This window comes from Nesoenas mayeri (assembly GCF_963082525.1).
Source record: "Nesoenas mayeri genome assembly, chromosome: 3".
Lineage (NCBI taxonomy): Eukaryota > Metazoa > Chordata > Aves > Columbiformes > Columbidae > Nesoenas > Nesoenas mayeri.
This window is the reverse complement of record NC_137544.1, coordinates 47,946,729-47,962,702: the sequence shown is the minus strand read 5'-3', so window position 1 is coordinate 47,962,702 and position 15,974 is coordinate 47,946,729. Positions and strand designations below refer to the sequence as shown.

The 15,974-nt window shown below is 41.6% G+C and overlaps 1 protein-coding gene across 1 annotated transcript; it reads left to right on the top strand.

Moving 5' to 3' along the window:
• The first annotated feature begins 3,079 nt into the window (after window positions 1-3,079).
• Window positions 3,080-15,211, top strand: CD164 (CD164 molecule). Its single transcript, XM_080342737.1, has 4 exons — window positions 3,080-3,270; window positions 9,870-10,064; window positions 11,053-11,127; window positions 12,069-15,211. Exons 1-4 carry the CDS (start codon window positions 3,177-3,179, stop codon window positions 12,227-12,229), a joined length of 525 nt encoding a protein of 174 aa, XP_080198863.1. The 5' UTR covers window positions 3,080-3,176; the 3' UTR covers window positions 12,230-15,211.
• The last annotated feature ends 763 nt before the right edge of the window (window positions 15,212-15,974 follow it).

Sequence of the window (15,974 nt, the reverse complement as noted above, 5' to 3'; positions counted from 1 at the left end):
CAAATATATGTTCCCTTTAGTTTATCTACTTAGGTTTTTTTTTTCATTCATAGCCACCATTCCAAACTGCAGTACACTCCTCTGGTACCTCTTCAAAAGGCCCATTATCACATCTTGCCCAGCACCAACTGATATATCTGCTGCAATTCCTGGACATTTATTACATTTAAGACGTGCTTCCCTAAAATGGACATCTGCAGACCTTTAGCTGTTACCCACTTTTGCCAAGGACTTTACATAAATTTCCAGTAATGCAGTGCTCGGAATTCCTTAGAGATTCAAAACAGAGGTAAATGCCTTACTAACCACTAAGTACAGAACAGCGCAATGAAAAATGAATACAGTGATGAATGTGATACTTCAGATCCAACAACAACAACCCAGCCTGCCATGATCCTGCTGACAGTGTGCTACAACAAAGTCCCGAAATGCTGACTTTAAGAAAAAACAGACAAACCACATTTATCATTCACTTGGATTCCCACCAGCCCCCAGGATTACATGTTTTTACTTGCTTCTGGAGACGAGCTGTAGCTGTAATTCTTGCCTTGCTGGTAATCTTAGTTCTGTTTTATTATGTATTTCATTTTCCCCAGTTTTTCCATACATACACATCCTGATCAGAGTATTTTATCAATCACATTTAACTTAGGTCCTATTTGTTTTTCTTCTCAAAAGGAGAGATCTTTAGAATGTAGTCAGTCCTCATGAAATGCAGACTGCAGCAACCACGACAGTTCAGGTGTCCAACACATCAACCAAACTGCCACTGCATCCCTCATAAAACACTATGATAACTGCTGGAGATCTATTCAGTATCATAACCCACAAGAACTGCAAAAAGGAAAACCTGAGTTCAAATAATGCCAGATATCTAGTCCAACCACAAGAGATCCCATTAATCAAGCCCTGATCCTAGTAGAGATCCTTGGTCCTTATCCCAGAAGACATAAGAATCTCTGCACGCAGGGCCAAGAGGGACAAGTGGAAGCCAGAGGAAATTCCCATATTCAATGCTCACTGCAGTTTCAGTTAGGTTGCAATATGTATTTATGCTGCTCCTCAATTTATTTTACATGCTGCTTACTCAAAGTTAGAACAGAAACATGATTTTTGTAATGAACGTGAAAATTATTTATTCTCATTAAAAAGACAGTAACTTTAAACATATTGCTGGAATAACTGAGCTATTTTACACTAACACTCCAGTAAAAAAAAAACAACATGTAGAAAGAAAGACAACTGAAGTGAGTGACCTGAGTGACCTTATCACTTTTCAGAACTCAATTCAGCCATCACTGACATTTACATCCAACAAAACATGTTTGGTCATTTCACGGCAGCTGCTATGAGGCTCCTGTTCATACTGCAAAATCGATTTTCTCTGCTGTTTTCTTTGCAGTTCTTTTTTTATATTTCACTCTAATACTTCCCTGCAGGAAAGCAAAGCATTAGCCGTCCTGTCCACTAGCAGAAGCACCACGATATACGATGGTACAGAAGCTTGTCAGAAAGCTCTATACCCAAATTATGTATGACACGCAGTCCTACAGACCTTTCCAGAGCTCACACAGTAATTGTGACAGGTAGCTTACCCTGAAGTTTCTGATGTTGTATTGGTCTCTTGGCTCTTGGCAATAAAACTCCTTCAAGAACAAAAGTAAAATGGAAGATTAAGCTACAGATTTATTTTGCAGTTTCCTCTTTATTGCTCAAATCCAGCTCACACTGAGGAGAAACGGCCTAATTCTCCTGATTCTAATTCTTCTCTTTCATCTGTCCTTCTGTTCTGATGGCACCTTTCTGAAATCAGGACCAGACTAAAATTTGCTTTATAGCACTAACTTGGCTTTTGTTGATTATAAGCAGGCATGAATGTTTGTCTTGGTTTCCCAACATTTCCCTGTGTTGGCATTGCACAAAATATCGAAGCAAATCCACACAAACAGATTTTTATTTGCAGAGTCCACTGTTGACAGTAAAACACTAACTCAAGCTGCCTTATGGAAAAACAAGGGACAGAGAGACAGGGGAAAAGACAGGCAGAGGGGGGAGCCTCCTCTGAGATGGGATCCCCAAGTGTACTTCTCTAGGTGCTCTCTACAGCACATCTGGAGGTGACAAGAGTGAAGATTAAGGTCACAATTTTTACCACGCTTCCTCTCCAGCACTAGAGACATCTCACCATGTGCTCCCAGCGTGTGGTTCCTACCTGCAATAGCACCAGCACTGACTGGAGCACAGTTGGGCAACACTGTGCAACTGCTACACACTGTTAAGATTTATGTGCGATTATTATTGAATAATATTTATTTAAGCTGCTATTATGTAGTATCCCCTAAGTTTTTTCAGGGTAGAAAAGGGGGAGGTGAACCTCCCATCAATCAAAATCGCTCTGTGACAGAAAGCCACCGCAAAAACCTCTACTGGAGTTTGCAAGGGCACAAGAGCTGGCGCCAGAGGTGCCACGAGAGCAGGGTGACAACACAGGAAAATCGCCGCAGCTCAGACACGCCGCAGACCTATGGGGCAGACTCGGGCTAGAGAGCGACGCGCAGCCGGCCCCCGCAGCCCACACCGGGCAACACGGAGTATCGCAAACCCCTGTGCCGCCAGCTCTCTCGGCTTCATCCCGCACCGCCAACCCGCCCCTGGCCCTCCCTGGACGGGTAGTGTCTTCCAGAGGGACCGCCCCGCTCCCCGCCGCTCCGCCCACCCCACCTCCCAAGGGAGCGAGAAAGATCAACGGCCAGCAACTGACCCCCACCCTCCGGCCGGGGTGTGCAGCCAATGAGCGGCCGCCGCTCTGCAGCCCCTCCCCCCCGAGCGGGGGCGGGGCCTCCGTGAGGGCGGGCAGAGCGTGATGCGCGGGAAATGCTCGTCCAGGGCGGCAGGATCACGTGGGGTCGAAACTCCGCGCCACGGTGCGGACCGTTCCATTTCCCGTTGTATGAGGGGGAGGGGGAGTGTGTGGAAGGAACCACGACACCGTCCCGGTCCCTCCGGCCGGCCCGCGCGGGGGAGGAGGCGGGGCCAGCTCGAGGCGGGGCCGCTCACGTGACGCCCGGGGCGGGGCGGCGCGGCAGCGGTCGGAGGGTGCGCGGAGGAAGCGGGAGCGGAGGGAGGGGAAGCGCCGACGAGCGGGAGTCGCCACCCGTCGCTTCAGCACCGCCACCATGGCCCGGGCACCTGCGCTCCCCCTCATGGCCCTCTGCCTGGCCTGCCTGTGCGGGCTGGGCGCACGGGCCCTCAACGGCACCACGACCGTTGGTGAGTGCCCCGCGACCCTCCTCTTCCCCCCTTTTCCTCCCCCCCGCCCCGACAGTTGCTGACGGGGCAGCTCCTCCCGCGCTCGCTCCGTGCTCGGCGTTGGGAGCGGAGCGGAGCGGGGCGGGCGCCGCGCACCGAGCCCGCCCGGGCGGCCAGCCCTGGGCAGCCGCCGCTCTGCCGCGCCCGGCTCGGGGGACGGCCCCGCTCTGCCAGCCGCCCGGCGCGGGAGCCGCCCTGGTCTCCCTCGCAGCTCGGCCGCGACCGCTTCCGTGCGGCGTCAGCGCTGCCGCCCTCAGCGTCTCGGCCGCGGCTCGCCGAGCTTCTTGCCTGCTTTTCATTGTCTCCTTTCGCTTCCCCTCTCGCTGTGGAGTATTTGGGCGTGTGCGGTGTGAAATCCGCTAGCACGGTTTAACACCACTCCCGATACCCCCGTGGTATACAGCACATGCCTAGTAACGGGTGGCTTTGTGTCCAGTAAAACGTACACGGCGTGTTTGCAAACTTAGTACAGCTCAAACTGCAAGAGTTACTTAGATAAGCTGTGTTTTCTGCCACTATTGCTGGTTGTTCGTTACCCTAATGTTTACCTCGGTGTTCGTCCTGTGGGTTTGTCTTAATCTTTCTGGCTCTGTGAGCTATTTGCCGAAGTGTTTACGTGGCCAAGAACCACAAAATGCGCCGCATGCCCCAAAAATCTAAGGAAATGAGTTGTTCTGGAAGTACTTAAACGTTTTCTGGCCGCATTGCGTAATGCTGCTGGATGCAGTGGAGTGTGAAGCCATGCGATAACCTTTGCTTCAGCCCTCCTAGATTTCCTCTTCAGCCCTGCCACTGACGACGTGTTCTAGACCAATATCGGGCACCCTATGGGAACCGTGAAGTGCTGGGGCACTGCTCAGTCAGCGGTGAACAGTCTCTCCGGTGCAGCGGGAGAGGGCAGTGTTGGTTCAGCAGGGCGCACTTGTGTTGCTGTCTCCGGTTTTCCTCCTCAAGTGTAAAGGGAATATCCCAATTTATCCCGTGTGAGAGCCAGTATATCCGACAGGGTTACCTTGGGAGCAAACGTGAGCTTGCCTCTGCTTAAGAACTGAGTTTTTTCAGTTCAGGCATCTGCTGATGGGGAGACCTTGTCGTTATGTCATATAAAGGCCCTAAGAGTAGCAGGAGTAGCACTGGAAGAACATGACAGCCTACTGCTAATTCTGAAGTTAACAGCTCATTCTTGGAACCTTTTGCTGTGTTAAAAATGTCTCCTGATCCTTTACTCTTGCAAATCTGTTCCTCCCCCATGCTAGTCTGGGAAGGCTGTTTGGAAAGTAAACTCTTAAGTCCCAGTGCACCTGGTATGAGCTGGCAGAACTGACTGTCCTCCTATTTCCACAGATGTACTGTGCTAGATTTTCTGTGTACTCACAGAGAATGTTCTACATTTGTGGCAAAGTGCAACCGTGTGATGTTGTTATCATATTCACGCTGCTAGTTGGTTTGTCGTTAATTGGTTTAATTAATAGTTGGCATCAGCCGTGTCAAAAGTCGTGCCTTTTGTCTAAACCGCAGCTGTCCCTGCTCTGATTGATACAGTGTGGCAGGGGCAAAAGTTCATCTGTCTAAGGGGGTGGGGGAGGGGAACGGGATTCCTGGGACCGCTGCCGGTTCGGTGGGAAGCAGTTTGGCGGGAACGAGGTGCGTGCACTGGTTGGCCGCTCGCAGCAGCCCAGACATGGCAACAGCTGAGGGTCCACGTGGAGGAGAAACTATGTCAATTCCCGTGCTGGTGGATATGTGACTAGCAGTGTCGGCAAGGGGCGCACTCGCGAATAGAGGAGCGATCCTCCGGGGGCCCGGCACACAGCATAAAAAGAATGCTTGCTTTTTAACACTTTCAAAACAGTGTTAGGGAGTTTGTTTTGTTTTGTTTTTTTCCCCGACATTTTGGTATCAGTACCAATGAGGAATTTACAAAAGTGAACGTTGTTAATTTGTCAGAAGTGAGTGTTGTGTGTGATGTGATCGTTCTTCTGATGTATAACCAGAATAATAACTGGCTTTTTTTTTTTTCTTTCTGAAATCTGTTATCCAGAAACTGTCATATAGCTCTTGAAGTGGTGTAACTGCCTTGTTTCTGAAGGAAACAGGGCAAGTGTGTTGCATACCTCACTCATGCAAACTGACAAAGGTCTTTTCATATCATGTGTTTCTTGAAAGTGAAGAAATAGCACAGATATTTGTAGCCTGATACTACCATAACCAAGAGAAAGGCCAAGTGAATTCAGGCTTAATTCAAATTACAAGAATACTGAAGTTAGTTCATGCATTAGTAGTTATGTTGAGATGTAAATTATCATGCTGATTGCTGAAGATCTGTGAATAGTAGTATTCCCTTTGCTTCGGAGCAGAGCTGAGAAAAGTGAAAGGTCGTCCAAAGTTGCATGGAGTAGGTGGATATAATGTGAAATGTGCTGAAGAGTATGTGATGTAGAGAGTTGTGGGTTGTATGTGGGCTTTTTGAGCATGATGGCTGTATGACTAAGTCATAATTAAAACTAATGCAGTAAAATTGTGGATGGGGAGAAGATCTTACTTGATCCAGATAGTGGATGTGGTGGTGTTGTAGTTTCAAGGCAATGTTGTTTGAGATTGACATAAAAGGCAGCCAGTTAGGTTGCTGGCTTCTGTTGTGATGAAAATAGGAATATATTTACTTCTTCTTTTTCCCCTCTCCTTTATATGCATTTGTATATGACGTCTTCTAGATTCTTGTCTTTATATCCCATACTTTAGGTGCTTTCTACTGTAGGGTTATTTATAGCTGGCTGTATTATCTAAAGGAAAATGTAATCAAAAGGAACAGTGCTCTTACCACCTGAGGTTTAAATGAACTTCTGCATAATTGGTGGACTTTAGTAACTTCACTAGAGTAGTATATCCTCTTTTATCTGAGTTCATTGTAGTCAGAGGTTGGATGAGGCAAAATCTTGGTGTATGTGTGGGATCTGATTTCTAGTATTAGTAGAGTCTGGAGAGAAATGTATTTGTTTCTTGTCAATACATTCTTAAGTTGTAACTTTCAGCTGTAGTTGGTTCAGTGAGAAAGACTGCGCCTTAACTGGAGATCTGTGAAATGCTTTCTAACTGCAGTTCGTGTATTGATGTAACAGGCTGCAAGTGGATCAAATGTGAAAGTAAGGAGGACTACAAAGTGCAAATCTTTACTATGCCATGCAGAACCTTAAACCCAACTAGACCTACTTCATCTATATTGATGTTCATTACAAAAATATACCGTCCTGTTTGATAAACTAATGGAGCATTAACCCAGAAGTTGTATCTTGGTGTTAAACGTTTCAAGTTCTAATGTGGAAACAGCTGAACATGTTCAAAATAATCTCAGATTTTTAAGGCTTCTGATTTAAATTTGTGCTCTTGATAAGCTAATGTTTTTTGAGATGGTCCAAAATGTTTTTAGAATAAACTAGTCACTTGTGTTTGCTGGTAAGAAGTCATGGATGGATTCTGACATACAAGGCACAACCCTGTGCTTCAGTCCCTTAGAGGTGTTGTCATTAACCTCATCACAACCACTACTCCTGGATTGGAGAGGAGTCCATTAAATAAGATTAAGTAAAGAGTTGTGTTTCTAAAACGAAGGATTGCAGCCCACTGAAGGGAACATGATGGAGCCAAAGAAGCATTAGCTGATCTCATTCAGAGCCTTGTTTTTCCCATTGTAGGAGAGTTGAATGTAACTGTATTTAGGTGACCTCTGGTACTTAGTCCTTGGAGGAGATAAAGTTGCTGTTGACAAAGTCATACAAAGACTATATAAGTAGCCCTCAGGTGGATTATTTGTACTTATGTGAGGTGGGAGCAGAATAAGAGGATAGAATGGTTTGGCTGTACTAGTAATTTTGTAGCACTTGATTATAGATGACCAAGAAAGGTTATATATGAAGGCTAAGATGCTTTGGAAATAACAAAAATAATTTTGGATGTAATTTGTCCAGTACAAGATTGTCCTTCATGAAGTTATTTTTCTGAATTCTGTGTGTGTTGTCTGACCAACAGGCACATACTGCAAGTACCCAAGAGATCTGTGTAACTTCTTTGGGGGAGAGGTTGGAATCTGAGTCAAAGGAGAAAGATGTGCAGGCAGAGAATAAGAAACTGTCTTCAGTAATTTCAAGGTCAAGGTTTTGTTTGAGAAGCTGAAACTAAGTTTTGCTTGCATGCAGAATTTTATTTTTATGATGGTGCCGGAGAGATGCAGAATATTTAACTTGAAAAATGCCACAAATAGTAAAAACAGTCTGATATTTATAGGCTATGAAGAAAAAAATACCAAGTTATACTGGTGTTTAGTTTGTCCTATTAACAGTTTATTAGTATGTAGGAACAATGTCATTAACACTTTCAAGTTCTGCTGCTGTAAATATTTTTTTCTCTTCTTTCCTGACAGAAGACATGTGTGTAAATGAAACAAAAGTAGGTTCCAAATACCACAACTGTATAGTGAAAACCAGTGTACTTGTGAGTATTTAGATATTCAGCTTTCACATTGTTTAATGTGAAGCAGTTGTGTTTACAACTCCTTAATCTGTTGACCTTTGTTAATATGCCTTTTATAATTTACATAAGCACGTACAAATATGTAAATAAGCCCTATGCTTCCAGCTTAAGCCTACAGTATGTGATACTAAAACACAGAAATCTGTTGTGCGTTCAGTTAACTGCTTACTGTTGCTGTTTCAAGAATCCTGGTGTATTCTGCTAGACTCATGTCTCTGGCTATTGCCTTGGTTTCTTAGATGAAAATGGGTGACATTTCCTATAAGGTATAGCATATCCAAAGTAACTTGTTAGCATCCTCAAGACAGTCAGCTTCATATTCAACAAAAGGAGTTTTGCCTGCTAAGTACTTTGCTTCATCTGAGATGCAGTAAATAGGAAAATTGTATGCAGCTTCCAGTTTTAAGTGCTAATTAGCACAGCTCTTCATGCAGTCCTGAAGTTTAGGGTTTGGGTTACAGAACTGCATAAAGTAAATCCTCCATGCTAGGAACATGCTCAGTTGCATAAGTACTTCAGGCTTTTTGTTAATTTGTGCTTCCTGTGCAAAGGAGGTTTGTAGGACATTAATAACTTAGATTCAGTCTTGAATTTTGCTTTTGTGAAAGCCTCCCGGATTTAGTTTTTCTGAAAGCTGACAAGAAATGGACTTTTAAATAGGAATTTTCTGGTTTTAAATTCTAGAACAGCAAATGAAAATTCTTAATACTTCTGTCTAGATGAGTTAAACAGTGCTGCTGGAGAGGCTGGCTCACACCAATGGAGATGAAGCTTCCATGCTGTTATGGGTCATCTTGTGGTGGTGGCAGCAGCCAGTCAGAATTCTACTTGACTTGGACTTGTGTGTTGTTTCTAAAATTCTAACAATCACCTCTTAATCAGGAGTGTTAAAAGTACAATTTTTCAGTGCTTTCCAAAGAGAGCATGCTGCTACAATGCCTTGTTCTATATCCAAGTGTAGGATTTTTACAGTCTGTTCCTGTTAAACTTGTGGTGCTGTTACCAGGTTGTTGTGTTTTTGCTTCTACATATTCAAGGAAACGTGATTGTCACCTTTAGTGGATCTTCGTTGATGTGAGATGAACCTGCATACCTTATCAATTCTTACAGTGTCATGGCTCAGCAGTGCATTTGGGGATTGACATAGCCAAACATTAAGGTGGACCTAAACTGACTTGATGCAAGTGGGACCTGAGAGAATGTAAATGCTGATATATCCAGCCTATGTCTGTAGAAACAGGTCGACTCTGGTTTTCCACCGTGCTCAATTGTTTCAAGATGTAAATAACCACATTTAAATGACCCTAAGCATTAAAGGCTTCTGGACATAATGCTATTTCAGGAGGAAGCTTGCTGATGTGTCAGTATACAATTACAAAACAGTTTCAATATTCTGCCCATGTGTGATTAATTCAGTTAATACAGTAAGTTGCAAAAGCTTCACAGTTGTTTGTTTGTTTGTTTTTTGTGGGGTGGTGGTTTGTTTGTTTGTTTAAACAGCACATACTGAAGCTGAGAGCTCTCACAACTGGCAACAGTTCTCTGAACAGAAAGCTTTAGCTAAACTTCCAAATTCTTGAGGATATCTTGTGTTTTTCTCCATATGGCTTTAGCTGTCTAACCACTCTGACTTCTAGTTGAACTTGATGGGTCAGGTTCAGTTTTAGTTGCAGTGAGGTTGGGAAGCAGTGCTGAATACCTAGTTTCCTATTGTGTAAAGCGTTCACAGTTTATACTTGTACAATAGGACTCTTATCCCTTCTGTTTGCTTTGAGGAATCCTGAGTTGCAAGTTGAACATTGGCTTGATTGGCCTGCCTGTGACAAGGTTTTTCATGTATTCACTTGTGCAACTTCTGATGTTAGTGTGGTGGATTGAGCATTCAACTGCTTTGTGATTTCAAACCAAAACTACAATAGAACGCAGTGCTATATGAATTCCTTAAAACTCAGGCTGCTGCTATTGCACTTTGTGAGTTGTTTTAGTTAATGTTGTCATTAATCTCTTTAACATAACTCTTTATTCTTTCATAGCTCCTACAGTTGTTCCTTTTTCCAGTGATACTTCGCCGTCTTCCAATACTACTTCACCACCTGCCAATACTACTTCCCCTACCAATACTACTTCGCTGCCTGCCAATACTACTTCACCACCTGCCAATACTACTTCGCTGCCTCCCAATACTACTACAGCGTCTTCCAATGTTACCACAGCTCATACTACTATAGGTAATGTAGTACCACTGAACATTGCATGGCAGTAAGCTAGGGACTGGTGAATAAAGGACACTGTTTTTTTTCCAGAGATCACAGTAGTAGCATGATTAAACATCTGATGTATGGAATACATAAATGGTCCCAAAGTTTGGTAGAAGTGGATTTTATAAAACTCCAGCAGAAAAAAATGCTTGTTTCTGATATAATTTAAGAAGTTACTCAGTGGTAATTGTTTGAATTAGATTGGTCATTTCCATTAATCATGAGTTCTTACAAGGTTGATTTTGTTGTTGTTGCCCAGTTCAGATTAGGCTCAAAACAGCCTGTTGTACAGTAGTGTGATGTTTAGCTATGAGTAAACCGAAAATGTTGGGACTTGTCCCAGTGGAATAGTGGAATACTGGTTAACTGTTAGTAGTACTACCCTGGGGGTAGAGACCCTGTGCTCTGGCTTGATAATGGAAGAGCTTTTAGAAGACAGTCTAGCTGTCACAGGTGAGTGTTTGCTTATTCCACTGATGTAATTCAGAGTGTTTTGGGGACAGGTGGAGAAAGAGGAAGTTTTGCTATCCTGTGTTTATCTCCTGTCTAGAGATATTACATTAAGTACTTTTTGTAGTACAATAAATACTGATTCTGAGGCATGTTTAATGAAAGTCTTTTGCAGATTCTCAGTTGTCTAGAAGCAGCTGCTTTAATTCTTGTTCAAATAATAGTATTTATATTGGTGCTTGAAAGAAAAATGATTTTGTCTGAATGATCCCTGGAGAACTTTGAAATATTTGCATACCAATAGTATGCAAGTTTAAAAAAATGCTTATTGCAGGAACTTGGCTTAATGCCATGCAGCTGGACATCTAAATTGTGTGGGGTAAAGTCTGAGGTCAAAGCTTACTCTTATTTAGGCAAAACATGACAAATTATTTATGTAAGAACTTCAGTGCTTGCAAACTTTTCTCTTGAAGTTTATAGTATGTACCTACTGTCTTCTCTCAAACAGCTAACATCACCAATGCAACTACAAATGCTCCTCTACATACAACTACCATTACTTCAGCAACGACCAGTGTTCCAGGTAACTGCTACTCCTAGCATAATTAAAGCATAAAATACTTAGAAATTAGTGTTGCTTTAAAAGCATTATCTTGAAAGACTTACCAAGTGACAACATTGAAGTAGTATTGGTATGTCTGCTGTTGCCACTAACTTTGTTAAGGTGATGTATATACAAAGCAAGGTAATACCCTGAGAAACAGAGCTAGTTGGTGAGATATTAGAAGTCAGAAATATGTTGGTCAAATGAAATCAGTTGACCACTTTTAATAGTGTGGCTGGAAGTCACTTGTTAACTCACTTATCCTTGGGAGAGGTGGTATTTTGTTTTTCACTTGTGACATAATAATGGGATACCTATTAAAAATATTGGGCTACAGTAATGGGAATAAGCTGACAAATTTTATTTCAGCATTAGTCTTGAATATGCTATTTCATGAAAAGCTCTCACGAAGTAAAGCTCTTTAAAACTAGCCATCAGCAGATGGTTGTTACTTCCGGATTCATAGGTGGTGTGGCTTCAGCTGATTTCTTTAAGCTTAACTCCTGGAGTAAAGTACAGTAGATGAAAGATAATTTAATTTTAATTTAAGCAAAAAAAGCCCTGGAACAAGCAGCAGAGACTGGAAGATGTGTTTTGAATGTGAGCAAATCAATAATATACTTCTATGTAAAGGAGGAAAGCTTTGGCTTTTTGAAGTACAAATAAAGTCCAGCTGGGACTTGTTCAGTATTGAGGTCCAGAGCAGTTTGGCTATAAATAGCTCTAGCCTTGTATGAATAGTATTTAATCAGAATTTCAGTATTGCTAATCTACATGCAGCTGCTGACATGTCTTCATGTCTTTACTCTTGATTATTTTTTGGTTTGCTATTGATGTTTGAATGTTTTGAGTAATCGTAATACAAAGAAGCCAATACTAAAATCTATAAAACTCACAAACTCTAATGTGGTGTTTAACAGGTACGAATGCTACTGTGACTCCCGCACCTTCTCCACGTAAATCTACATTTGATGCTGCGAGTTTCATAGGTGGAATTGTCCTTGTTCTGGGTCTGCAGGCTGTTGTTTTCTTTCTGTTCAAATTCTGCAAGTCGAAAGACCGAAACTATCACACACTTTAGGACCTGCCACTTTCTAATGGACTAATAGCCTAACACCTGTAGTTCACTGAACCAAAATGTTTCCTGTTGCTCATGGAAGACAGCAGTTCGTAATATCCTTTAAATATCTAAAAGAAGACTTTAAAAGAATATTTTTGCAACATTATACTTGGCAAGAGGTGATATGAATCTCTCCTACAGGATTACTTGCAATATGCTGCATGGGTTCTAATGGCTGTCCTTATTTTTCTTTAGTGGCTGCTGCTGTGGGACTTTTTTTTTATATGCCAAGTGTAGATGTTCAGAGATTCTTATTAATATTCAGTGGCAACACTGTATTCAGTAGACAATCTCATGATGACTTATTGTGAAGGCTAATTTAATCAACATTTGATACAGTATCCCTTCAGTTTTATCAAGATGTAATTTTTTGGTGACTGACTTCAGGGAGTGAAATACCATTTATACTAGCTTGTGGCACTTACAGCATGCTGCTAGAAAGATGAACAAAATTGTAGAAGTAGATAATGTCCCAATGGAATAACATAACCCATAAATTTTTATACACAAGAATAAAGGTTGCCTGATAAAATACTGCATTCCGAACAGAAATGCTATGCCCTTTCCAATTAATGCTAATGGTGGAGAGGGGATGTAGGAATAATTCTTCTAAAGGGTCAGTGAAAATTAGTGCCTTAAAAGACTAAAAATCAGTAGGCTGCAAAAGTGTCCCACCTATCTCACAGATAAACAGAACTATTAAGTACTAGCTTTATATGGGAGAATGGAATACATACACCTTCAGCATTCCAGTTTAAAAACTTTTTACACGAAATAAATGTCCCTTATGGATCTTGTTTGAGAGGGAGCATGGTACAGTGATATTCAGCCACAAACAGAAGCTTTAAGTTGTTTACCTTCTGCTCTGGCCTACAAAGACCTACTGTAAAACTAGTGACAAAATTTGGTTCAGTCGCTATATAAAAAGGCAACAACTTGCATTTATACTTGAAATACTGGTGTTTGGGAAATCCTGATATTTTCTCATTCAAATGGTTCTTAAAGTCATTGCAATTAGATTCAGCATATTTTGGTTGTTTGTTTTCTTTTGATCCTTCTGTATGTCTACTTGCTAAAGGAGCAGTTAAGGGTAGTCCAGAGAATCTGCTGATTTGATCCTAGTCAGGATCGCTCTAGTCCCAGGGTTGCCAGGGCTACATCTTTTTTCTTTTCCCTCCCTACTTTCTGGCATCAGTGAACTGGTTAAGGAAATTTGGCCAAGTAGGTGTTGGTTTTTTTAGTTTTGTGTGTTGTGTTTTTTGTGATTTTTTTTTTTTTTTCTGTTGGTTTGGTTTGGTTTGGTTGTTGTTGTTGTTTTCTGTGGGTTTTGTGTTATTTTTTTTCCCTTTTCTTTGGCTGGATCAGCCATCTCAAAGGTACGTCTTTCCAATGTAGATTGACTTGAGCACCAATGAAAATAAACCTACAGGAAAAAGTTGAAGTAAAGATAAAATCAAGTCGTAGATGTAGCACATAATACATAAATTTGATGATCAAGGAATATCATCAAATTTCAGGATAATTTGTAGTACTGTCTTACTAGTTCTGACTTGAAAGGAATTTGGCACTCAATACGAAATGATAGCATTGCAGGTAGTAGTCATGGCAGTGGAACTTAAATTTCCAACTGAAGTGCACTTAATTTGCTTCATATTTAAGTGCACGGTATTGTTTTCTTGTGTTCTTCTAGGTTGAATGGCATTGTTTCTGTTGTGCTGCATAGAAAACTCAAATTGCTATGAAATATAGAAGTTACTCACCAGTACTGTATCTTTGAGTTTCATTAGTTCTTGGTTTTCTAAACAATTAAGACAATCAGCTCAGGTTTATTAAAACAGCAGAGTGAGCAGCCAGTTTCCAGCAACAGTATGTGTGTGGGTTAGATGGTATATCCTTGGCCTTATTGTGAAATCACTTAATCTGTCTTTCCCCTATCTCAGAACTATTCTAATACATTTATTTGTTTAAAAAAAGTATCAATGAGCTTGTATTCTGTGCTTTGAAGTAAGCTAAATACTCTTCTAAAGTATGACAGCTCTCCTTCAGCTCAGCAGAGCAAACTGTATGCCTGGTATGTAATTTTTTTGGCCTCAAAGGGCTATCTTTCAGAAAACTTGCAGGAAAGTGCTACGGAACACTTCATAGCATGGAAGACATTGCAACAAAGAAGTTGTTGCTCTGTAAAATGTTGATAAAATGCTTACTCATGAGATATGCTGATGCTGATTTAGGTTGCTGATAAAGTGTGCTGGTAAAGCAAACTAAAAATATTTTTTAAAGTGCCTTAAAGTTGCTTAATCTTTTGCCTCAAATTCTTTTTGAAAGGGTAGAAAGGATACCTTGCCTTAGTTACAAAATTTTGCTTGGTGCCAGCAATTGCTACTTTCCAAAACTTTAGGAAACCCAGGATTTCTGACACATACAAATGCCAATCTGAAAAACTCAAGCTGGTACTATATTAATTTAGTCACGTTCTGGAAGGCCTGCACTACGCACTGCTTGCTCATTAGCCTTGCTAACAAGGTATGATCCACAGTTCACAGAGTTGTGGCTCGCATAGTTTCCCTTTCAGTTCTTTGCGGGGAGGGGAGGCTGGGTTATACATCTTCACCATGTGCTTGGCTGCCTCACTATAGAAAATATAGAAAGTATCATCTGATCTGTGCTGTGTACTGGCAAAAAACCTGAAGTAACAACTTGCAGTTTTTATTGGCCTTGTGTTTTGAAGTGGAAGGTAGCTCATAGATCTGTAGTTGTATTTGCCCCTAAATCAATTTTAGGCACTGAACTGTAGTGACTCTTCAAGTTATCTGGCTCTTTCTTGAAGCCAACTTGTGCAAATATCAAGCTGTTATGTTATGAATGTTCTCTGCAAGTGTTGCTGTAAAAGTTTGTATTTTGTCTTTGGAAGAAAACTGAAACAGTTGTAATCACAAAACCAAATTGTTAAATAAAATCTGTTGAATGGAATTTTACTTGTAAACTTTATTTAATGTAAGCAGTCCTAGAGGGGACTGTCTGCTGACTTTCTGGCGATAAGAGCTGTTTTCCATAGGGACTGAGATTCATTCTCCTTCTTTCCCTACAGTGTAAGGTTTGAAGAGTTAACTCTTAAACACAATACTAACTTTGCATTTGTTATGTGCAAAAGTATTGACTCAGATTTAGAAGCTCTCCAAAAGCATCCTCATTTAGGTCATGTCATCCATGTTAGTTTAACCCTGTTCTCTCCTTAAAGCCAAAGAACAGCAAGGCGTTTATTAAGTGTTTCACTTGGAACAACCTGTAAGGCTTAATGCTCCATGCTGGATGTCAGCCTGTAAGGTAGAGGGGACTGCAGTCTGTGGTTCCAGGGAGGTTGTTAATAACCCCTTCATTGTAGTATCTTTTCTTACTAAGATCTTTGACCTTCGTGAAAAAGATCCTGCTCTGAGCCTTATTTTTTTTTTTCCCTGATTGTATGAGAAAGAGTAGGATATTATCTAGGGAGTAACTGTCAGGATGCTTGGACAAAAAGAACAGTGTGTGTGTAATTCTGTAGTTGCAGACTGACTAGAACAATAACCAGCTCCGAGTGAAGTAACCTCAGTAGTTCCACATCATGACCTTAATGCTTTTTGTGGGTTGTGGATGTATCACTAGGTAGTATTGACATAACTCAGTCTTATCTTATAGGAAACTGCAAAAACTGTAGTAGTGTTTCTGG